General features: G+C 42.8%; 1 protein-coding gene across 1 annotated transcript in view; it reads left to right on the top strand.

Annotated features, from left to right (window-relative positions):
• grin3a (glutamate receptor, ionotropic, N-methyl-D-aspartate 3A) overlaps positions 1–18955 on the top strand; it is a gene marked incomplete at both ends in the record, with an annotated part of 49260 nt that extends 30305 nt beyond the window's left edge. The window contains 4 exons of the mRNA XM_079755884.1: positions 4639–4790; positions 14002–14163; positions 14939–15009; positions 18343–18955. Coding sequence (XP_079612010.1) covers positions 4639–4790; positions 14002–14163; positions 14939–15009; positions 18343–18955 — 998 coding nt within the window. The remainder of the gene's footprint in view (positions 1–4638; positions 4791–14001; positions 14164–14938; positions 15010–18342) is intronic.
• Between the last annotated feature and the right edge of the window lie 7659 nt (positions 18956–26614).

Here is a 26614-nt window from a genome sequence, read left to right as displayed (position 1 = left end):
TTAAATCTATGTACAGTTTACAAATTCCTAAAAGTCTTGGCTCCCCCCATGCGCAAATTTGTTTGTTACCGTGGCTCTGTAAGGTCCACTAGAATAGCTTCCATACATAACTGCACTGTACCCTTTCGCCATTCAGCATTTGGGCAGGCAGCCTTCTCTGTTGAAACTGTTACACAATGGAACACTATTCAAGACAATATAAAAAACTTGTTTGTTTGGTGTCTTTAAGCTTATCAAAAAAAGACTTAAAACTCTCACAATAATGCTCCCACCATCTTTGTTAGTGTGGTAGATAAATCACATTTAACATTGCAACAACATGAGAGAGATCGAGAAGTCTGAAGTATGAAAGATAAAATACTTAAAGCGAGCAAGTAAGAACAAAACAACTGAAGAACCACTCCCCAGACCCCAGTTTCTTTTGCTCCCATCTTTCGCCCTTACATCATCCATACGGCATCTTCTCATCTCTTAAATGCTGTTCCTCCACACCACATCCTGTTATTCCACCACACCACATCCTGTTATTCCACCACATATTGAACACGTCAGCAATGCACATTAAAAGGGTCGTTCCAGAGGCCGTTGTACAAAAGGGAGAGTGGAACCATGTTAACTACACACGACTCATATAGCGTATAAGGCAAGACAATGATTACATAGATTACTACTATAATAGCAGGCAGGCACGGCGTTATGGGTGGGCCTGACGGACCTAGGACCACCCACTGTTCAACAGGCCCACCCAAAAACTTTCTTAAAAAAAAAAAAAAACGTTTCATATATTTTAATTTTGTTTATATATATATTTTTAAAGGCTTCTGAAATGGTTTATTTTTGCAATGCAGCAAACTTGGGGCTTGGGTAGATGTGTTGCTGCGTTGTCTCTACAACAGAGACAATAACGCATCGATCGACATGAGCAGTTTCTAACTGGAGAGACGGTGAATTCTGCGAGCTGCTGACCATCTTGGGAGGGAAGGTGATGCAGTTGCATTTAACAAAGACGTTGATAGATGGTGCGATCTACGAGAAAGACACAGAGGAACGTTCCTTGCGAAGCTTTTGCTTGGATTAAAAACCAGTGGTCAGTAATATAAAGAATATGTTGGCGTTTTTGCACTTTTAAATAGTTAATCGCGTTTGTAGCCTACTCAGACATGAACTCATTCTTGCATGCGGGTGTCTTCATTCATAAAAAAAAAAAAAAAAAATTGTATGCAAAGAGGTCTAGACTCCGTGCTCAGCCCCGCCTTCTCATGTGAACCAAGAAAGCCTGCGCCATGACGAACGGGGGATTTTAGCCCCTCGGTTTTACGCAATACGGTGAAGTTGCCGGGCGTGCCAAGCCGCGAACGAACCGGCTTGGCAGTGTAGAAAGGCCTAAGGAGTGATCGCGGATAGGTTCGTCCTATGCACCGAATCTTTTTACAATGCAACAAAATATTTAAAGAGCATCAAGCTATTCAAATTTCTATTATGCACAGATAGTATAACAGTATATTAGTCAGTCATTTGTATTAGGTTAAACAGGGATTTCATAACATTAACATTAACATTTTTAATTTAAGGACCACCCACAATTGGAATCCTGGCGCCGTGCCTGATAGCAGCCCTGTCGCACCATTTACTCAAGTGCAAATGTGCCAAGCGCGAACGCATATATACACCGCAAGCACGCACATGCGCACAAACATACACGGAAACGCACACACGCGCGCGTGCGCACGCACACACACACACACACACGCACAGGTAACGTTTAACGGCTCCGCCATCGGTACACTGGTAAGAACACACACGCAAGCACGCACATACACGGAAACGCACACACATGCGCACACACAATACACACACAAGCACCCGCACACACCACACATCAACACAAAGGCAGCGACACACGGAAGCGCACACACACGCGCGCACACACACACGCACAGGTAAAGATGTTTAACGGCTCCGCCATCGGCACACGCGCAGGTTAGAACACAAACACACTCGCTCACACCGCAGTGACACTTGCCTAGGTAAGACGTTATTTTTTTTAATACGTCTACAAACTCTGCCAGGTAACACGTTCTGTCTATAGACTGTAGAAATTCACGTGAAGTCACGTGATTCTTAAAGAGACAGTGTCTCTATAACACAAAACAAAAACATGTCAGTAACACAGTATGGTGAATTATGTCCATGGAGTCCACCACAAGACTACTTTGTTGCTCAAATGTGATTTTACCCTCCTCCTTGAGCCTCCCGAAATGTCTTTACACTTTGTTGCTCAAATTTAACATTACTCTCCTCCTTGAGCCTCCCCAAATATCTTGCGATCTTGATATCCCCCACTCCCCCGTGCGGACTGTTTTAGTTGATTTATTTTTCTTATGTTTTGTGTGTATGCTATGTGTGACTGTAGGCTACTGCTGCCTGTCTTGGCCAGCGCCCCATTTCCCGATAACGATGGATCCATGCTCGTACGATCATTCTCACGATGGATCTTGCAATCCATCGTAATTTTCTTTGGAGCGTTTCCCGAAACTCCTCTTAACATGAACACGCGTTCACTGCACTCACGACGTTCGTAGGATTGTATCTCACTACTGACACGTTGCTGAAATGGGCCCGTAGGAGGGGGAGACGCAGGAATGTCGCAGGAAAATGGGGTTAAAAAGCGTTAAAATATCTCCCCATCAAGGCCAACAGCAGAGTAGCATACGAAAACAATATACTGCAATAATATGAATGCTAAAGATAGTAAAACACAATTGATTAGGCCTAGGCCGACATATGTATCAGTCCTAATCCTGAATGCAGTGCGCGTACATTTTTTCATGGCATTTTCCCCCCTGAAATAATTCCATATTAACAAAAATCAAAAATAGCTTGTGTGACAACTACATTTATCTTAATGTGCTGATTTCCGAAACGTGCTTTGCGCAGCAAAGAGAGACGAATTTATCTGATTCCGCATAAGGTTTCATTGCTTGGCACGCACTCTCTAGTCTAGAATATTTGTAGACATTAAAAATGCAACGTTCCATAATTCAAACACAGAGGCTAGGCATTGAAACACGGCTATTGCTGACCTGATTAGGAGAGCTTGATCTAGATCCTGCCCATATTGTTGGGCAGGATAAAGTAGGCTATAGGTGTTTTTACACTGCCAAGCCGGTTCGGTCGCAGCTTGGCACGCCCGGCGATTTCACCTTCTTATCTCAAGTTTCCTGTGTAAAACCAAGGGGGACAAATCCCCCATTCGTCATGGTGCAGGCTTTCTTGGTTCACTGGAGAAGGCGGGGCTGCGCACTCCGTAAAAAATTAAAACACTCCGTGCGCAGCCCCGCCTATTATTGCATACTCCTGAATGTTTTAATTTTTTTATGAATGAAGACACCCCCATGCAATAATGAGTTCACGTCTGAGTGTAGACTACAAACGCGATCAACCATGATCAGGGATGTTCGTTACTGTCTAGACAGGGTCCAATAAATAGTGAACTTCATCACAGCCTCACCGAAGCGCCTACAGTGCTCAATGCAAACAATCTCAACAAAAACGCCTGCAGAAATTCTCTGACACCCACTGGTCTCAGCATGATGCATGTCTACAGTAGCCTATGTCTTCTGTCATTGATCAATATGAGGACATTTTAACCACGATGGTTGAATTAAAATCAGAGGGAGACAGCAAGTGCAGTTCAAAAGCGACCTCCCATGTATATTTGGAATTTTAAATTGCTGCAATAAATGGACTGGACAGTGTGGACCTAAACGAGGGGTGGCAATTCCGTTTAAAAAAAGGAGTGACGTTTTATTTTCATCAACGAAGGAAGAACAATAAATAAACAAAATAAATCCAGGTTTCCAAATATAATTGAATGTTTCACAAAAGAGCTTTTAGCAACTTGGCATAGCTTACCTCATTTAGCATAGCATAGCATGAATTCAGCATAGTGTAGCATTACTAGTACTGGCCTCACAACAAGCTTACCCTCACTCACCTCAACAAAAAATGAGACACCCCTTAAATAAGGGAAAGGAATTTGTCTCAATTGGACCAAACAAGGCCAGTTAGGCCATACCACTAACATGGGGGACCATTTCCTTGACAAGGTTAGATTGACTGACATTCTGCCCCCTACTGCGGAAGTACAATTCCAACCATCAGTTTGCTAGTTAGTGAGAGACAGCGAGAAGGGGTTTCACTTTCTAAAAGTTTGTATGTTTGTGGGTGTAGTGTTGTGTGCTGTGCATGTCACCACACCTCCTGATCGTGTGTGTGTGTGTGTGTGTCTGTACATGTGTGCCTGTGAGGGACATTTCATGTGCGATATATTGCTATTTGTTACTATTGCTATATGTACTTGTTGGCTGACGTTTGATATTTTTATGTGTTGTATTTACTTGTACATAGGGACTGCAGATGTAAATTATCCTAAGCCTAACTCTGGAGTGATGCATGAAATGGTTACCTTAATGTTTTATTTGCTATTTATGGTCCCTTTCAAATAAAATGGAAATTGAATTGAACTGATCATGTTTTGAGGAGGTTGGATGTTTGTTTGTACACTGATATATTAAACTTCACTGGATTCTGAACGTGTTTGAGAGTCCTACTAATCTGTAATCTAATGTAATCCAGGCTACGGTATCGGCCTTCCGCAGAACTCTCCCTTCACCTCCAACATCTCTGAGCTCGTGAGCCAGTACAAGTCTGACGGCTTCATGGACCTGCTGCACGACAAGTGGTACAAAGTGGTGCCCTGTGGGAAGAGGAGCTTCGCTGTGACAGAGGTGAGTTCTGGGAAGCATGTGAAGTTATCTACCATCATCTCCTCAGGATGTGATATCATCTAACCATCATCACCTCAGGATATGATGTCATCACCTCAAGCTGTGATGTCATCTACCATCATCACCTTAAGATGTGATGTCATCTACCATCATCACCTCAGGATGTGATATCATCTAACCATCATCACCTCAGGATATGATGTCATCACCTCAGGATGTGATGTCATCTACCATCATCACCTCAGGATGTGATGTCATCTACCCATCATTACCTTAGTATGTGATGTCATCTAACCATCCCGGTGCAGGTAGGGGTTAGGGACCGTGCTCTAGGATGTCTACAGTTCGAATGTAGACATGACAGGAGTGATACTGGACCAGTGGAAGCTCTCCCTTATTATACCAGAACCTAAACACAATAGGCCTAAAGAAATGAATGAGTTGCATTAACTTCAGTTCCTATGAAGTGTCTTGAAACGATATTGTTAAACCACCTGCTAACTGAAGTTTCATCATGTCTTGACCTAAACCTGTTTGCTGACCAACCAAGGAAAGGGGTGTATGATGCACTTCTGACAATAATCAACAGTATGTTGGAACATCTAGAAAGGACCTTTGTTAAGATTGTCTTCATTGATTTCAGCAGTGCACTTAACACCATACCGCCCCACCTGTTGGCTGATAAACTGGCAGGGTTAGGGGTCATCCAAAAGCTCATAATCTGGATCAACACTTTAGGTTTAATTCAGTCACCTCCACCTCCAGGCCCATTAATACCGGAGCTCCTCAAGGGTGTATTTTGTCCCCTCTACTCTACACACTCTATACTAATGGGTGCCGAGCTAGCACATCCACACACACTTTCTTCAAATATGTGGATGATACTGCCATTGTGGTGTATTTGAATAGATAGCTCACAGATTGCTCAGTGCTAACCAGCTTTGAGGAAGAGGTGAGTAACTTCACCAAATGGTGTAAAGACAACTTCCTGGATGTTGACTAATAAATATAACAAATAAAACATAAATATAACAAATAAAACAAAATAAATGGTAATAGATTTTAGACCTCATAAAAGTGATGCTAACCACCCCTCAAATAGGCGATTCCAACTCAGCCATTTTGGGAGCAGTAGGCTGTGCGAAAGGTAAATTAGAACCAAAAGGTTTAGCGTGTCATTTGTCCCCTCTGCTATTAGTTTTTTTAATGAAAGACACAGGTCAAGATAATGAGTTGACCACTCTTGCAACACTGAATTTTTCATTTATTGTTTTTAATTTAATTTGGAATGTTATTATTTATTTATTGTTTATTTGCTATGGACATAGCAATTATCCATCTGGACAGACCAGATGCATTGTTTTTGTGTTTTAGCACAAGTGCTAATTCGCAACACTTGTCCATGGGAATCTTTGGAAAGGATAGGGAAATAAAATATAGGGCAATTAAAATAACAAAGAAATACAACAGAGCAAAGGCCATATGAGCAAGCAGAAAACCAGTTAATAACTATTCATGTGTGCACTGTTGATTTCGATTTTAGCCACTGTTTGAGTCCTTTATTAAAAGCTTTACTATTGGTCTGCAATTTTAACTCAGAGAGTTCCAAAGTTTGGCCCCCTTTACAGAGAGAGCAGACTGGCAGAAAGAAGTCTTGCATTGTGGGATGAGACAATCACCACAAGTGGATGCTCGTGTGGTCGCTCTGTGAGAGCTCTGACGCCTGATGGCCACTTCAGAAAACTGTGTTGACACATGATTATTTAAACATTTAAAAAATAATTGTAGAATGCTGAGGTTAATAAAATGTTCAAAAGTGAGAAGGTTGTGTTTCCTTAAGATGCGACAGTGATGCCATTTCATTGGTTTATGGTCCGCGATTTTCATTGCTTGCTATTTCTTGTGAAAGCCTATGACCATGATGTGATGCAGTATGATAAATGAGAAAGAATCATAGCATGCATGTATAGTTTTGCAGCTTGGTGTGACAGGTTCCTTCTGATAAGTTAAGATTATGTTTGCCCTTGTTACAAATGTACTTAACCTGACAAATTTTAAATGTTTGTCTAGGATGATACCTAGGTACTTCACCTCATTCACAACTTCAGTGATTTCCTCCTTAATCTTGACCTGAAATAATTCATGATCAGGCCTGTTACGCATGGAGTAGCAAATGGACACAGTTTTTTTTACATTAAGAGTTAGGTGGGATAACTCAAGCCATGCCGAGATGTTTGATAAAGGCTGCCTCAGGTGCTCGCCTGCCAGGCCGGGTGTTTTAGTAAACACATGGATGATGGTGTCATCAGCATACATCTGGCAGTTTACACTTGGGCAGATGTTCGGCAGGTCATTATTGTACCTAGTGAACAGCAATGGTCCAAGCACGGATCCTTGTGGTACACCCATGTTGTTTGCTAACATACTGGATTTTACCTCATTGACCCTGACACATTGCTGTCTACCCTCCAGATATGATTTAAGCCATTTAAGAGCTTCAGGCGACAATTTGAATTGCTTTAATTTTTGGAGTAGGACACTGTGGTTAACAGTGTCAAAGGCCTTTTTTAAATCCAAGAACACTGCCCCTACAACATTTATTGTATCCCGGGTTTTGATCTTTTCCAGCAGATAACATTTTGCTGATTCTGTGGAGTACTTTTGTCTAAAACCAAACTGCTGTGGATAAAGTAGTTGGTTAGACTCTAAGTGCTCCATTAATTGTTCAGCTACAATTGTCTCTAGAACTTTTGAGACTACCGGGAGGATGGCGATAGGCCTGTAGTTACCTGGTAAGTCCCTTTCTCCTGATTTATAAACTGGAGTAATTATTGCAGTTTTCCATCTTTCTGGGAACCTATCTTTTTGGATTGATAAGTTTACTAGGTAAGTGATTGGCTCCAACAGACAACTCTGATGTTTCTTGATAAATACAGTATTTAAGTTATGGTTATCCTTTGCCATGGACTTACTCATGTTTGCAATAACTTTTTTCTCTTTATTTTGGGTTACTTCTTTTATATAGATGAAGTTTGTGTGATCATGGTCAAATTCATCTCAAGGTGGCTCAGTAGATTTAAAATGATTTGCTAATTCTTTCAGAGACTCAATAAAGAAATTATTAAAACCATTTGCAATTGACTCATTAGTGAGTTCATCCATTGAGGCACCCAAAGATAAACATTGAGGCAGTTTATCTTTGGGTGCTTTTGTTTACTTGAATCGGTTAGTCTGTTCATGTGTTGCCACAATTTAAAACTATTGCCATTGGCCTCTTCAATGAGTTTGTAAAAATACCTAGACTTTGCTTTCCTCAGCTCAGCCACTACTTTGTTCCTTAAACTAGTGTCAATAAATTGGTCATTATTGGTTCTAGTCATTAAAGACCTTTTAAGAGCAAGATCTCTCTCTTTGATGAGCTGAAGTTGTTTTAGGCCTATGGGCCCTATCTTGCATCCGGCCCAATTGACTTTCTCACTGGCGCATGTGTCGTTGCTAGTTTGCAACTGGCGCAGAGCGTTTTTTTCTCTTCTGCGCCACGCGTCGGTAAATTAGGGAATGATCTTGCGCCCCAAGAGGTGGTTTGGCGAAAGGAGGAGGCGTGTTCTGGCGCAAACGTTCCCTGGTGCTATTTTGCAGTTTCAGAAACCACTTGCGCCACAAACCAGGAAAAACCTGGTTTAAAGTCAGTGGCGCGTTGTTCAGATGCTATTTTAAGGGCGCATGCATCATGTTGCTTGTGCACCTCGCGCATACACTTTGCTTCTCTCATCTACCTAGCCACACATTCTTGATAAATTATTTGGGAAAGAACAGCTGATACAGCGGTAATAAGTTGTACTTTTAAATCAATGCATCTGCAAACACCGTACAGCAAACACATATTTTCTTGATACAGACATCTCGTACATGCCCATAACTTTTAGGATTGATGAGTATTTGATCGTGAGAAAACATTGTTTTACCGCGAATAAGTGTTAATAAGAATGAATGAATGCGGGCGCGCGTGTGTGTATTAGGGATGTGAAAAACTCAAATTTTTCATGGTCGAATAATCGGTGGGTGGTATGAGCGAATAATCGATTATTCGATGTGTGCCGACATTCACAAAGGCAGCCATGGATCATCGTCAAGAAATCACTTAATATTATTATTAATAATAATATTCTCCTGGTATCAATCCTCATGAATTTATTATTAGGTTATTAACATAACAATAATGCAGAACAGAAAAAAATGATTACGTTATTAATTACTATTAATTACACCCATATTAGAGTGGTGCGCGCATTTTGTATAACCAATAAGCTGTCCAAGCCATATCCAATTCTAGCTACAGCCTACCCGACGTAAAAACGGCCAAATCCTACACCAAAAATACCATGGATATAGATTAAATGGACAACAGAACTCAATCAAGCACTTTTTTCTTTGACACAAGTTGTAAAACTGCAAAGGCCTAATGGTCATCATCAACTCAAAACATGAAAAAGCATAGGCCTACCTAAAAGACAGGCGCTAGTGCAAACAAATAAATAGCCTTTAGGCCACATACAGGAACGAAAATAATCGCCCAATAAAGGGGGATAACAATCAAATTGCTTAGTAGCCGAAAAACATTTTGAAAAAGCAGGTGCGGGCTTGTGGAACGGAAAATTAAGATAGCCTTTCTTACCTTTGGACAGGCATATAAAATTGCTCCTAGCTAACAACAGATGCATTAAGGGAGCCAAAAGGCAGTCTCATCAAACTCAGCAGGGACAGACGTGGCAGGGATAGAGAGGTAAGCCTTCGCGACACGCGAGAGCTCGGGGGACCTATTTTCATTCCTTTTCCACCACTCCAGAGGGGCTTGATCTGGTGGAATGCACTGGTCCTGTGAGTATCTCTCCAGCTCTGTCTTTTGGTCCGGTGCATTCAAGAAGTATTGTTCTCCGAAAAAGTCTGCCATTGCTGTCTGGTCGGCGTCTGCCCGTTGTCGCTTGTCTGTTGGGGGTGCAGGCTGTGGCTCGTCTGCTTCCTCGGCGGATGGTGGTGATGGTGCTGTGCCAGCCTGAGCATTTTCTTCGAAATTTAAAAGGACAACAGCAATTCTGTCTTTGACGGCATCTTTCACCTGTCCAATGACAAGAGAAAGTAAGATAAGGAAGATATACATTTCTTTTTTATATATATATTTTTTTATATAGCCTATTTATATATAGGCCTATAGGCTATATATTATTTATTATTTTTTATATATAGGCCTATTGTTGATCACAAAAAGCAGCCTTTGCTATAAGCTAAAGCTTGTATGGTAATCTTTTGGCATTTAGACTTTAATCAATTTATGCAAATCGTTTGATTTCTTCTACAGGAATAACATAGGCCCTATGCTAACCTAATATTGGGCGGTCTTCTATTTTCTTGAAGTGTGCCAAGGCGGAGCTTTTGCGGGACATCAACATTGTTAGCCTCCTATACAATAGGCCTACACTCTGTAAGCTAACAACGTAATAAGCACAATGCGCTGTGAATGACGTCAGACTCTCTCCCTGCTCCACACTCGTACAGCGTACCTATCGTTTTTCTGTACATGATTAATAATAATAAAAAATAATAATAGTGCTACTGAACCAACATTAGTTCTGTCCGTTAATTAAAAATATATATATTTAATGGTCCCAATTTTAAAAATCCACTTTGACCCACGGGAACGAATAATCGAATAATCAAATATTCTGTCTCATCCCTAGTGTGTATGTGTAAAATAATTAATGAAAGCGGGCGCGCGTGTGTGCGTCCATCTGTTTAAACACATGCAAACTGAACTCGTAACGCATAATACAGTCCATGGCAATGTATATTAACGGGGGGACACATGCATATTAGGAACACAAGTCGATAACGATAATGCATACAATACTGATAAGAAACAATGTTTATAATGTATTGCGTATATCATTAAATAGAACCACAGTTACCGCATATCATATGTGTGTTAGTTTTCTTTGCCAAAATTTATTTGAGGACTCAGTATTTCTGAAGTTGTGGAAGAAAACCTTATTCCATGTGTGAATTAGGCCATATTATTTGGCCATAAACTGAGCCATTTGAAGTTTGAAATTCATCGGAGACTGCAGACGCGCTGTCAAAATATCAACTCGTCAGATTCAAATGCGCTCATGGCTCTTGGGATGGGAGCTGGCACTCTCATTGGTTTATTGCACGTTACGCCCAAACCACACCTACGGGTAATTAGGCTACTTCAGACCAACCCTTTTTAGATTTGCGCCGGGTGCAAGAGTCATTTTTGCGCCGGTAAAATAGCGACATTGCCATAGAACCGCCCACAAAGCTACTTGCGCTTGGCGCTTCTCAGTTGCGTTTCACACCGTTAAAATAGGGCCCTGTGTTTCAAGCCTGCTACTGATTGACTGAAGTGTAAGTGGGGGAGGTTGTGAGTTGTATTCATACCTAACTATTTATTCCTAAATGTTGTTGTTACAGTTTACAGTCTGTGTGTGTGTGTGTGTGTGTGTGTGTCTTGGTGTGTGTGTGTCTTGGTGTGTGTGTGTGTGGGGAGGGGTACCTACTTATATGCCTATGTGTCTTAAAAGTCCTGCTCTTTGACCAAACTAATTTCCCAGCTCTTGGATATAAAATATACTTTGACTTTGAGATGGAGCTCAAAACAACAACTTTTTTGTCTTGGAGACTCTCTAATCCCTACACTATCCTGCCCCCGTATGAAGATGAACATTCATGCTTGTGTTTGTTGCAGCCGTAGCAAGAGGTGATAGAATTTATCAGGCGTCACACCGATCTAGCTCAATCAGCCTTCAATGCTCGGACACTCCTTCATCCAGTCATGTTTCATCAATCAATTAGTTGTGGATTTACTGGTAACTAACGACAGGAAAAGGTTGAGTGGAACAACACATTCGCTCTGGTGAGCGGAGGACATCCCAGTCTAATTAATACAGTATAAGTTTGGCTGCTTTTAAACGCGCTCAGCACTTTTATAAACGGTTCAGCTGAAGAAGTGCCACCGCCCACACGTACAGCGAGCCTTTGGCTCGGAGAATATTAAAACCAGTGATGGATGGGAGTGGCTGTGAAGCACAAAAGGGAAAGCTGTAATAAACCCAATAGCAATAAATTAGTGATTATTTTATTACCAGGATTAAAGGAGCCGCCCTTCCACTCACTCTACGAGGGACCCCTTGAGGTTTGAGGAGGACCCGAAGATTCAACAGATGTTCCCTAGTTTAATGTGTGATGTTCCTTAGCGACACTTCAGCAGCAGGATAACATAATGCTATGCCTTTATCGGCATGGTAAAGGAAATAAAGCCAGGTAGACCTCTATTTATCATAGGATAGTCGGTGGCTAGGTGCAACCAGCCAAACTGTTGTTCTGGGTTCGAGCCCGACCTCCAGGCCCACCTGGCGTCATTGATCCAGATGCCCTCCCGACCGCCTGCTGCTTCATGGAGAATACTTCACCGTGTGAAGAGAATCTGATGAATGACTTCAGTAGTAAACAATAAAGCACTCTTTGGCTTTGTTCTGTAACATCCATCCCCTAGTGTATCAACACCACCACAGAACTTCGTTAACATCAGTTTGTGTGTACTATGTTTTGTGTTATTTTCCAGCTGCTAGTTATTCATGAATGGTGAATGTTTGCATATGAAGCGTTGTTTAATATTTTGTTCTCCTCCAGCGTGTCGCTCTCCTGTTGTAACCTCTCTCACCCTCTTCCCCTCACATCTCTCTTTCTATTTCTCATTCCTCTTGCCAAATATTTTCTTTGTCTCTTTTCCTTCTCTCTCTGTTATTCCCTCACCTTTCTTCTGATTCTGTTCTAATATTTCTCCACTCCTGCTCTGCCCAACCTCCTCCCTCCCTTCGTTATCGCTCCACCTCTCTCCTCCAACCACCTTTATCCCGTTCTCCCTTTTATGTCTGTCACCTGTTCTTGCTCTCCCACACTAATCTCTCCATCCCTATTCTTTTCTCTCTCTCTCCCTTCAATCCCCCCCCTTCCCCCACATGTCATCCTCTCCATTCCTGATTATAATCCTCCTGATCTCAATCTCCCCCCTCTCCTCTATCTATCTCCCCCTCTCCTCTGTTGCGCCCCTCCTCCACTCTCCCCTCTGTCTACCTATCTCTAGGGCTGGCCCGAATGCCATTTTTCAGGCTTCGAATGCTCGTTGGTTTTTCCGAGCGAGTATTCGAATACTCGTTCCAGAAAAACACACCATCAAAAACAACATTAACAATCCCTATATACTCCCTGGAACCGATTTTGCATATTTTGTTGACGATTTAATAGCTTTTGAACGTTAATTAGTAGGCCTAAGTAAGTTGGAGTTCCTTACTTTTTCCCCGTGGAAGCGAACAGCTTTTGTTCCGTTCCAAATCAACTGTCCTCTCTGCCATCTAAGCCCTTACGGGAGCTTTTCAATTCATCCTGGAACGTGCATCTTTTCAGGGAATTTGTACAATAAATCCATAACAAATACCGAACATTGATTGTCTTATGTGTCCATATTATATCCATTATATTGACCGGGTATTCCCAAGACGCTCACGCTCTGTAGCAAGCCAGTCACAGTTGATGGGCGCGGCGCTGTACAGCGAACGTAAACCAACACCTAAGCTAAGGTTAGCATTTCGCTAAGCATTACTTTTCCTCCCGAGATCCCGCTTATGTTGTGTTATAAAGTTAAGGGAAACAAGATATCTATTCTTTCTCCACCTCTCTCGCTTCTCTGCTTAGTGTCGCTTATAGTTTGCCTCCCTCGCTCTGGTAACGTCACGTAGCATACAGCTACGTCGATCATTGGCCAATTGAAAATGTTCCCAAACTGAAGATTTTTGGGGCATTTTGAACCAGCTCGTTCAATGTAAAAGTAAAAGTAAAGTAAGTGAACTGCGCTCGATGCAATATTCTCCTAAATGAGCAATATACTACTACTACTACAATATTACTAACTTTTATATCCCAAATATTATATTATTTGCTGACATTATATTGCAGTTCTAGCTTCTTGCAAAAAAAAATTGCAAGAAGCTAGAACTGCAAAAAAAAACGAAGCTCCGAATACTGATTTAAGCTTCGAATACTAATTTCCCGAACAAGTATTCGAATATTCAAATAATTCAGGCCAGCCCTTCCTATCTCCTCCCTCCCTCTGATGATCTCTCTCCCTTTGCCCCAGACGCTGCAGATGGGAATCAGGCACTTCTCGGGTCTGTTTGTGATGCTGTGTGTAGGTGTGGCCCTCTCCCTCATCACCACGCTGGCCGAGCACATGGTCTACCGGCTGCTTATCCCCCGTGTCAAGGAGCCGCGCTTCAGATACTGGCTGCACACCAGCCAGGTACACACACACACACACACCGTGAAACGCACACACGCACCTACGCACGAATAAACGCAAAAACCCACACACATGCAACAAGACAACAAAGAACCAACGCACACACATACATATGCACCTACGCACGAATGAACTCACACACACACGCACCTACGCATAAACAAACACGCACACATAAACAAGCACACAAACGCACCTACACACAAACGCACACACACACAAACAGAAGCCAGGTAACACACATAAGTCAGGTATAGACCAACACCAGCAAGGTAACACACACACACACACACACCTACGCACGAATTGAAACACATACACACACACACACACACACCTACGAACAAACTAACACACGCAAGCCACGCACGTACGCACACAGACACACGCGCACCCATGACGAACACATGCACAGACACACACACACACAAGCCAGATACACACACATAAGTCAGGTGCAGACAGCCAGGTAATACAGACACACAGATAATCACACACAAAAAGCACCCAAAGTATGTCATATGTCAGTAGGCATTGCTACTTTTCAGTTTTATAGTGTCAAAAGTTAATAAGTCAGGCATGTTCGTTTTGATAAGAAAAAAACATAACCCTTTTCTTTTTACACACACTGTCACCAAACCGGGGAAAAGGTGCTCACACACACACACACACACACACACACACACACACACACAAACAGACACGTGTTCATACACGGCCCAGTGCTCTATAGGGAGGTCAGAGGTCACCCTGGATGTTGTGTTCTGTGTTCCAGAGGTTGCATCGTGCGCTCAACTCCACCTTCCCCGACGACAAACTCCCAACTGTCACCAAACCGGAGAAAAGGTGCACACACACACACACACACACACACACACACACATACACAGACACACACACACACACACACACACACACACACACACACACACACACACACACACACACACACCAGTGGCGTTTTTTTTAATTTTTTTTAAGTGAGGGAGGAAGGATTGCGCGCTTGGTTGCCATTGGCCTGCTTGCACTGATATTGGCCTATTGTGGCATAAGTATGTGACACTCAAGTTGTTTCAGGGTGTTTTGGTGAACTACAACATCGCAGGATGGGATAATTATGTGAATTGATACAAATCCACCAGTGGCAGCATTGGACTTTGAAAGCTGGTGGGCATGTCTTGGACTACAAGGGCAGAAGGAAAGGATGCAAAGCCAATTAGTCAAATCAGGCCTACCCTTGATTTGTAAAACTAAATAAAAAGATCTGGGCCTATCATTGGGCCTATTTTTGCACTCATTGACTGAAGCTATTGGTTGTGATTTGGCTATGTTTATTTTCAGCTACAATTGTTTTAAGAAAAATTAAGAAACAATACCAAAAGTGATGCCATTTAAAATGCATCATGCTCTGAATCATTCACTAACATCCTTTCCACAATATCAAACAGAACGGTCAGAGTAACAATTAAACAAACAACAAGAACATTATTTCACAACTATTTAAATGGGCTGTAAGCCTAACATTGTTTGGGGCAAATGTGGATGTTAATGGATGTTTCAGAATGTTGGTCGCTGGCCGCGGGCTCTGCCAACCGGCCGCGGGCAGCCCTGCCTGGTCGCGGGCTCCGCAGCCCGGCCGCGGGCTACGGAAACGTCAATATAAGTGAACAGAGCCGCACTCTACCGCAACGAACAGCATAGACTTGAGGAGATAACCCCTCCCTCCGGGCTGCTCCACAGCCAGGACTCCTGCTTATTGGTTCATAGCGCAGCCAGGGCTCCAGCCTATTTGTGAATAGACTTAGGCGGGATCCAGATCCCTTAGCTAGTCACACCCACTCAGAGGAGGACTTTCGTCCTCTCTCCCATTGAGCCCCATGTTATTCAACGGCCGCCAACACTTTCGGGGAAATGAATCGGAGTCAATGGAGGCTGAGGGAGGAACGTCCTCCCTGAAGTAATTGTCAATAGGTGATAGGGGGTGCTAATGTCCATTTACCCAGGGAAACAAACATAACATATACAAAGGCTAAAATTAGTCCTATTTAAGGGCATTCATTCATTAAAGTAGTCTGGACATCTACATTTTTTATTCTCAACAATGTTAAGGAGGATCTTCCTCCCTCTCCTCACTGGAGAAGCCTCCTCTGACACGCACACACACACACACACACACACACACACACACACATACACACACACACACACACACACACACATACACATACAGTGTATGTGTGACTAGAGAGACACCTCATTATGAATATGTAGGGTTTAGGACGCCTACAGCGGCACTCTGTTCCGCTGTTCCACACTCAATAGAAAGGTCAAAGTTCACTGTATGTGTGGATCATCATTAACATCACACACGATCTGCCCTCACAAAACAAAAACAAATAACGCAACAAACACATCATTCATCAGATGCAGCAGACTGTGATCTTAACACCTCATCATAGATGACGCAGAACCTCTGAAGTTCTGTGTAACCTCAATCTTCCTAAAAAACATTTATCAAGCAAAAAACATTCCCTCACCCCTTAAAGGCCCATTCAGCCAATCAGCTGTCTGCCAATATGAGTTCTAACTGGTGGCCAAAGGAGGGGTTCTAATCAGGGGGCCAAGGGGATGGACACTCTGTGGAGGGTAATTATCAGTGATAAAGAGTGGAGGACCTAACCTGCTAACAGCCTCTGGGTAAGAGTGTCTGTATAAATACAGGCCTGTGGGTCCCGGCATGGAGTAAGAGGTGCACTTTATTATGGCTGTATTCTTCTGTTGGGCTGCTGTTCATATTAAACAGAAGCAATCCCTTGGTTTTCAATTGTGATGAATGTACTTTAAACGTGTTTAAACGCGTACATAGTCATCATCCCGGACAAACATATATACTCAGGAGTATTAACGTGGTTCGTAAGAAAGTCTTCTATGCCTCTACTCTTTCAGTATGACTCCCAAAGCAGAGAATCTGAGTATGATCTTCATATCATTTCTGTTTGTTATTTTTACACATTGATGTGATTAGCTGATATGTTGCTTTTCAAACTGACTGATGTTTAAGAGAGGTCCAGCATGACGTGGTGAACCGTCTCGCCTGCTGGACCAGGATCAGGAGGGTTTGCTCCAAACTCAAAATCTCTAGCGGGGAGGGAAACCAATCAGCTGTTGATGGCTGAAACATCCACAAATCACGAAATCGGAAGGATTCGGAGTATTGTATTCCATGTGAGACACCGACTCTGATCTCTGTGAGACGACATGAAAGGGAATTGGGCTTGTTAACGTGTCAGCGCTCAAACAAAGAGCGACACGTCTGCTGATTGCCTTAGCGAGTGTGCAGACAGACCACTCCAACCAAGGATAACATCACCCTGCTGGAGTGTCCTCAAAACACTCCAATGCAATGCAAATGAAATCCCCAGGGACTAAAAGCATATCCCTCTCACGTCAAGTATCATTTCACAGTATTGTTTTACAAGTGCCTTGTATGGGAAGGGCTGCTGAAATCCCTCCATAATTGAAGCAGTACGGGGCTGGGATTGGACATGAACCATGATTTGGTATTCGCGAGTTTGATTCCAACTGGACAACTAGCTGTGTTTTGCTTAGGGCAGGGTGTTGAATCTTTGATGGCTTTGGGTTCCTGTGCCCGAGGAACAAAGGAAGTGGAGATCAGATGAATAGGAGAGCTCCTTGAATCTAAAGCAGAGAAGGAGGGCTAGTAATGGATGCACACACCCTGGAGTCAAAGGCTAATATTATTGTCTTTTTGTGTTTCATTACAAACTGATATTCTGGTATTTTGACCATGGTAATCTATAATCAATAGCAAATCAAATATAAATCGAACAAGATTTTTTTATTTAGAGAGTCCCATTCAATTATCTTTTGTCAGTATTTGTATCGTGACAAGAGACTATTTGGGCCAGAGACTATTTGGTCCATTATTACCATTATCTCCAAAAATATAAGGAATAAACCTGAACCTAGAGTATTTCAATGTTGGTTTGACTATAGAAGAATGTGGAAGAATGTTTGTCTCTATTTCTGTATGAGGTTCAAGGAGAAGGTTTTCGGGAAGCATAAGGAGCTAGTCATAATAGATTATCAGGGTACTTTTTTGTTTCAGTCTTGAGCAAGGAAAACTTTACATTGTTCTTATCTCTGTCCAATCTCCAGGTGCAACGAGGGAAACAACCAATCGGCCTCCTGGGTTCCCACTGACTCCTCCCACTGCAACCGACGTAGGGTCCTCCCCCAGGAAGTACAGCAGAATGACTTAGAGTGCCTCTCTTCTCAGGAACTCCCCCCCGGACCACACCCCTCTACTCTGGCCAACACCAGCTCCCTCCCCTGTCTGGGGAAGCACCTGTCCCTGCTCACCAACGCCAATGGCCGCCTGGGCCTGTGTCTGGGTCCCGGCTCCAGTCTGGGCCGAGTGACTGCTGCCTCCGGACAGGGCGTGGCCCCGGTCCAGTGTCTGGGCCTGGGGGACTGTGGGCCGGGTCTGGGGGCTGGGCCGGGTCGGAAGCCCCTGGTCCAGGAGTTGGCAGAACTGGAGGGTCAGATCCTGGTGATCAAGCAGCAGCTCCAGACGGCCATGAGGAGGAAGAGGGAGCTGGAACAGTACCAGTCGTCCACCAGTAACCAGCCCACTAACCAGACTACTGTAGCTACTACTGCAGCTAAGCAGCCCGCATCACACCCGTCCAAGCAGCTCAACCAGTTGACTCAGTGCAGCCAGTCCCACCAGCAGACTATCCAACACACAAACACACTCCCAGAGTTATGAGGGTTCTGCTGCGGCCAGTCACCTGGTCGGCATTTCTCTGAGATTCAAGAACAAGAATCTCTGAACCGGGATTTTCTGAACAGGAATCTTCTACATGGGTCTGGAGTTAAAAGGTTATTCTCGAACACAGTTTGAGTGGTTTTAAAGTTCACCCGATGCCTCTCTGACGACGGAACATCTCAGACGAAGACCTGTCCTTAGCAGAAGGCTACTCCAGTGGACCGTAAGACAGCTGTTGAATCAAACCTGTGTTTCACCAAGCTGGTCAACTCTCCGTCGCTGCCATTAACCACCTCACATGCCCATGTGTGTTGCCCCTTCATGCCCCCACATAATTTATTCTCTTTTACATTCATTCATTACTCTCTACTATATCCCATTGTTTCACCTTTACCCCCTCAAGTTCACATATGCATTAGTTAGATTAAATCAACAGATTTATTCATAATTTTTTTTTATGATCTGATGCACATTTCTTTTTTTACGATTTCATATATTGTATGCGGTCATTGTTGATCAACAATACAAACCTCCCTCTGTGTTTTGATGGATGGTTCGGCCTCCTTTGCCCATGTTTAATGTGTTCACTGAGAATGTGGAGGATCTGAGTTTGGACCTAGCCAGCTATACCTCTCTATCCTGAGTCCTGCTCAAGCCTTAGAAAAGAAATTCACTTGGCAGGAATTACACAAAAAAGAGATTGATTTCCGATTGGTATAAATGTGATTCTGACTATGCATTTTACAGTAACTATTTTGGTATGGTCCCTTTGGTATGGTGTGTCATTAAATATACATTTTAAAAAGTTAAAGTTGGATTTCAGTTATATGCTTTGTAAAAAAGTATATTTTTAAATAATGTATGATTGGCGAGATGGACTTTAGGAAAATATTTTCTCCTGTTTTATATACACCTTCAGATAACGTTTACTGATACAGATGGTATCTGACATCATCTCACACGTTTTAATACCAAATGCTAGTTTTAATTCACTGTGTAGCCTGACCAATTTAGGTATCTACCTGATAATAAATGTCCAAAAACGTAGTTCATTTGTGACTGAGTGGAATCATCTTGAGAACATGTTTGTCTTCAACACCACTGTAACAATGGCAATGCTACACGCCACCTAGGTGTCTTTTATCGGGCCCCTCCAGACGACGGACACATGGTGGTGATGTTGAAGCCAGTTCATTGTACGTTTTGCAGAGGATGATACATGCAGTGGATGATAGATGCCGATATTGCTCCATGCTTACATGCAGGAGATCTCTCCATGAGTGTGTATGGAGATGACTGGTTTAACCTGTGCACACTGATTACTCAAAGTGAAAGAGGTGTGCAGCCTCACCCAGCATTAGGGTCCAATCAGACTCGACCAGGTGAGGCTGCTCAAACCAGCAATCATCCACACACACTTCAACAACCACAATAAGCAATATTATACGTTTTGGCTGATCTGGCTAGGGGACGTCTGTTACACAGGGATGATTATTGTTAATACCTATTTACTTTTGCATGATCTCTTCCCCAGCATGTGTCATCACTTCCTGTAGCATCATTACTCCTATCCCAAAGGATTTGATTACAGAGCAGAATGCCCGCGGCTGCTTTCATAAACAGCAACACTGCGACCCAGCTAGAATATCTATTTCATACAAATACTGTATAACTGATAGGCAGAGGCAGAACTGATGGGCAGAAGGCAATACGTACAGACAGACAAAACCAAAGACTGACTATACAGGCACGCACGCATGCACGCACAAACACCATATTCCCTCATATCTGCTAATACTTTGGTGTCTACCAGACAGAAGCTGACAGTGCAGAAGAACAGTAAATGTCAGTGCGGTGAGTTTTCTTTCAGATTGTACTAATACATGGCATAAACAACTGTGAAATCAACGTGGCAACCCCTTCAAGATATAAATGCACAGGGAATAAAATCCCTCAGAATGCATTCCTGAAAGGATCAGCAGTGTTTCTGCTGAGCTGTACCTCCTGGGTAAGGCTCGCTCGCAGTTGGCAATAAGGGAAGGATTGTCACGCTGGGGACAATGGGTGCTAAGATGGACAAAGAGGCCTCGCACCGGGGAGACCTTTCAACGGACCAAACCTACTCCTGGATCTAATCTGGGTCAGGCTGTGCCAAGGTGCCAGTTCTAATGCAATACTCAAAGCATGTTGAGCGTTAAACACAGAAGGTGAGGGAAGATCCCAAAGCAGAGAATCTGAAAATAATAACTTCAGCCTAATGTTTTGTTTTTGAGACTACGACCACTTTGACGCGTGGTCAATAAGCTTTGAGCCGAGAAATGTGAGCTAACAGTCTCCATTAAGGTGGCCAAATTCAAAGTTTTGAAAATTAGGGTGTTTTGATTACCTTAGTCTCCTTAATCTTTCTAGTCCAAGTCTTATAGTCAATAACACCATACGATTATTAAAACAAATGTATACATCTTATTATTCATAGTCAATGTTATTTCTTACACGATATATCACCCAAAACAAAATCATCAAAACATCCGTCTACATAAGGGATCCAGGAGGCCAATTGTATCTCTTTATGAAATGAACATTAGTGATTGTCTGACAACAGCATATTGACCAAAGAAATCGAGCAACTGACCAGAAAGTATCAACTTTAAGTTAGTCATCTTCGTAATCACCTGCCTATTCTAACTAGACTATCTGCCCCAAGACTAAAGTCACAGATCTTTGACCTGGGCCTTGTTTCCTTGTTGATAATGATGGATCTTCGCTCGTACGATCATTCTCACGATGGATCTTGCGAACAATCGTGAATTTCTTTGGAGCTTTTCCCGAAACTCCTCTTAACATGAACGTGCGTTCACTGTACTCACGACGTTCGTAGGATTGTAACTGTCCACTGACACGCTGCTGAAACTGGCTATGTAGGAGGGGGAGAAGCAGGAACGTCGCAGGAAAATGGGGTTAAAAAGGGTTAAAATATCTCCCCATCAAGGCCAACAGCAGAGTAGCCTACGAAAAGAACAGACTGCAATAATATGAATGCTAAAGATATTAAAACACAATTGATTAGGCCTAGGCCGACATATGCTATATCAGTCCTAATCCTGAACGCATTGTGCGGTCATACCCTGAAATAATTTGATATTACAAAAATCCAAAATAGCTTGTCTGACAACTACATTTATCTTAACGTGCTGATTTCTGAAACATACTTTGCGCAGCAAAGAGAGCCGACTTTATCTGATTCCGCATAAGGTTTCATTGATTGGCGCACACTCTCTAATCTAGAATATTTGTAGAAAATTTAACGTTCCATTCATTCATTATCATTCAAACGCAGAGGCTAAGCATTGCCACACGGCTAAAAACACCTGCAGAAATTCTCCAACACCCGCTGGTCTTAGCATGATGCATGTCTACAGTAGCCTATGTCTTCTGTCATTGATCAATATGAGGACATTTTAACCACGATGGTTGAATTAAAATCAGAGAGAGAAAGCAAGTGCAGCTCGAAAGCGACCTCCCACACAAGAGCAATGGAATCATTTGATTTTATTATATGCCTTGTGACGTGGCGTTTGATCGGTACATTTCGGCTGCGCATGTATTTTTGGAATTTTAAATTGCTGCAATAAATTATGTTGTTGTTGACTTCTAACACGTCTCTATCTTTGCTGTTTAAATCTAACAGTAGTCTATGAGTAATATATCGGCGGTAACCACTGTTTTTGGTTGCGAAATTGCGCCAGCTGGGCATTCCGTGGTACTGGATGTGTTTTAATAAAACGCATCCAATACACGGAATGTCCGCTGGTGACGCCACTGAGGCTATAGTAGGCTAACGATGCTCTTAGCATCCTACGAGTACCCCTGGAGTCCTCGTTAGCTACGAGCGCTTTCACGACGTTCGTTACCAACGATGCTTTCGGGAAATGGTGTGAAAACTGTACGATGCTCGTACGACGCACTTCACGATCCACTTAGGCTAACGATGCTTTCAGGAAAGGGGGCCCTGATCTAATCAACTGAATAAACATGGGGAAGAGCTCTAGACCTGGGTGGCTTTACTGGGTGACTCACGCTATAATAAACTGGGGTTTGGAGGAACCATCTTAGTACAGATGTCCAATTGTATGATACAACAAGCCAGTCTAGATAATATTTATAAGCCTCCTATGAGCAGACCCAGTACCGAAAATCTATTTCCAAAGGATGGGTGGACATCTGGAGTTGACCACTCCTATGCTGCGGTCCCTCACCTGTTGATACACACCCTTAAGCCCCCCTTTCTCGGATTCATACACACCTTCCAGCCCATACTTGTTGATACACACCCTTCTTCCTCCAGCCCCTCACCTGTTGATACACACCAGTGGAGGCTTCTCCAGTGAGGAGAGGGAGGAAGATCCTCCTTAACATTGTTAAGATTGAACATTGAGAATAAAAAATGTAGATTGTACAGACTACTTTAATGAATTAATGCCCTTAAATAGGACTACTTTTAGCCTTTTTATATGTTATGTTCGTTTCCCTGGGTAAATGGACATTAGCACCCCCTATCACCTATTGACAATTACTTCAGGGAGGACGTTCCTCCCTCAGCCTCCATTGACTCCGATTCATTTCCCCGAAAGTGTTGGCGGCCGTTGAATAACATGGGGCTCAATGGGAGAGAGGAGGAAAGTCCTCCTCTGAGTGGGTGTGACTATCTAAGGGATCTGGATCCCGCCTACGTCTATTCACAAATAGGCTGGAGCCCTGGCTGCGCTATGAACCAATAAGAGGAGCCCTGGCTGTGGAGCAGCCCGGAGGGAGGGGTTATCTCCTCAAGTCTATGCTGTTCGTTGCGGTAGAGTGCGGCTCTGTTCACTTATATTGACGTTTCCGTAGCCCGCGGCCGGTCGGCGGAGCCCGCGGCCGGTCGGCGGAGCCCGCGGCCGGTCGGCAGAGCCCGCGGCCGGTTGGCAGAGCCCGCGGCCAGCGACCAACATTCCGAAACATCCATTAACATCCACATTTGCCCCAAACAATGTTAGGCTTACAGCCCATTTAAATTTGTAAAGTTGTGAAATAATGTTCTTGTTGTTTGTTTAATTGTTACTCTGACCGTTGTTTGATATTGTGGAAAGGATGTTAGTGAATGATTCAGAGCATGATGCATTTTAAATGGCATCACTTTTGGTACTGTGTCTTTATTTTTCTTAAAACAATTGTAGCTGAAAATAAAAATAGCCAAATTAGAACCTATAGCTTCAGTTATTGTGTGCAAAAATAGGCCCAATGATAGGCCCAGATCTTTTTATTTAGTTTTACAAATCAAGAGTAGGCCTGATTTGACTAATTGGCTTTGCATCCTTTCCTTCTGCCCTTGTAGTCCAAGACATGCTGCCCACCAGCTTTCAAAGTCCAATGCTGCCACTGGTGGATTTGTATCAATTCACATAATTATCCCATCCTGCGATGTTGTAGTTCACCAAAACACCCTGAAACAACTTGAGTGTCACATACTTATGCCACAATAGGCCAATATCAGTGCAAGCAGGCCAATGGCAACCAAGAACTCAGTCCTTCCTCCCTCACTTCAACTGTCTATAAACACCCTTCACCTTTCAGCCCCTACATTAAGCCCTGCCCTGAAGTGGATGTAGAAAACATGATGAATTGCCAAATGATATGTCAAGTTTGAGACAATAAGAGATAGCCACACATTTTGGCTACATACTATTTAATATGTGGACGAACCGAAGAAAAAAAATATAAGTAGCATTTAAAAAAGAAATGCATTTCTTTTATTTTTTTTTAAAAAAGGGACACTAATTTGACAATGATCATTGTAGCAGTATTCAAATCATGAAACATATCTATAAACATATTTTTCTTCTTCCCTCATGCTGGATAAAGCGTCCAATAGGGACGAACCAGGAAGTGGAATCACAACAGTGTTACAATCCACTGGTGCGCTGGGGAAAGGGGTGGAGGGTTTTAGAAGGAAATGGTGGATAAGGAAAGGCTCTTTAGCGATGTTTCACTATGGGGAATTGGCTGGAACTACTCACACTCAATCCTGACTATAGGGGATTGAGAAGAGTAAAATGGCTGTCGTTTCCATGCCCCATGGTGACATCGTTAATATACCCCTTCGTATTATTTCCCATTTCCTCACTCGAAGAACAGGGACTCATGCCCTGAACAGCAAGTGTGATACCATAACATATCCATGTTTACAGCAGGCAAGCAGGTCCAAACAGATCATAATAATAATCATACAGACTGACTTTTTTTTTTACAAAATATGACCCCGACACAGTCAGTCAATGTACATGAAAGAAAAATCTGAAACAATATACTTTTTCTCATTATTCTGTACAAATGAGTAACATCACAAGACAACATCAACGTTTAACAAACAGTATTGTTATTCTCGTGCCACAGGGAACAAGATGGTGGGGGAGCAAACAGGCAGGTCACCTGACAGGATTTGATGCCGAACAGTGTGAGTCAGCTGACAGGAAGTGTGCAACTGTGACACTGTCAACATTGGCTACAGCACTCGCTCTTACAAAATGTACAAAACACTGTTTTTTTTTCCTAACTACAAATCTTCACACCGACATGGGAAGCAGACGACTCCAGGTTTCAAATGGTTTCAAGGGACTTAAAGAGCCCCTATTTGGAAAATCTATTGGCCTTTACAAGCCATTACAAAAGTCACCCAATTTCTGACATCAAAAGTGGGAGTCTACCAAGACATATGAAAGATATAGAGCAACCTGACAGTTTATTGAGCGGACTGTACAAACTGGTCTGGTCTGATCTATCCATCATGCATCTGGATTGACACAGAATATTAGATTTTTACATGGCTTGTAATTGCTAATCAACTTCACCCTGGAGGTTTAATAGGGGCACTTTACAAAAATTGCTTCAGCGGCCAACACCAAGATCTGAGCAGGATTTTAAGGAAATGTGGATAGCCAACAAACCCCCCACCATTAGTTAGATTGTTGAGATATGATATTTTAAACTGTACGATCTGTACACTAGGTTCAGAGGCAAAGCGGGAGAAAAGCAAAGGTAAACCAAAACCTCTGCTAGTGTGGTTATGTTACTCAAATTATTCATTATTTTTGTTTTAGCTGGTAAGAGGTGGTTGTGTTTGCATATATCCTACCAACACATCCTTAAAGATCCTTGCCCGAACCCGACAAACTGTTTTAGTTTTCCAGTTGAATTCTTCTTGAGTCAATTGTTTCTCCTCGATGCAAAGGGTGTAGCTTTGCAGGCTAGCAAAGTGAGCTAAACAAGCTTATGAGCTAAGCTACTTTGTGTGATAAGTTTGTTTTCTAAATAACCTGGTGACTATGCTAAGATAATTTGTGACCCAAGCTAGTTAGCTAAACTTCTTTGTGACCTACACAAACTAACAAGCTAGTTTGTGGGCAAAGTTAGTTTGTGAGCTAAGATAGCTTGTGAGCTAGTTTGAAACCATTCTAAAACGTGCCGTATGTTCTCCTCCCCACAGGGTGAATGGGTGTCTCCAGCGTTTCGCTGGGGTCAGCCGATCAGCGGGGTTAGCAGTCAGAGCCACGCGGCCGTGCGTCCACCTCATTGTGTCTGGAAGTGCTGCGGAGACGCAAACGTGACCCGGTGCTGACCCCTTAG

Source organism: Pollachius pollachius (genome assembly GCF_949987615.1).
Source record: "Pollachius pollachius genome assembly, chromosome: 18".
Lineage (NCBI taxonomy): Eukaryota > Metazoa > Chordata > Actinopteri > Gadiformes > Gadidae > Pollachius > Pollachius pollachius.
This window is presented reverse-complemented; position numbering and strand designations above follow the sequence as displayed.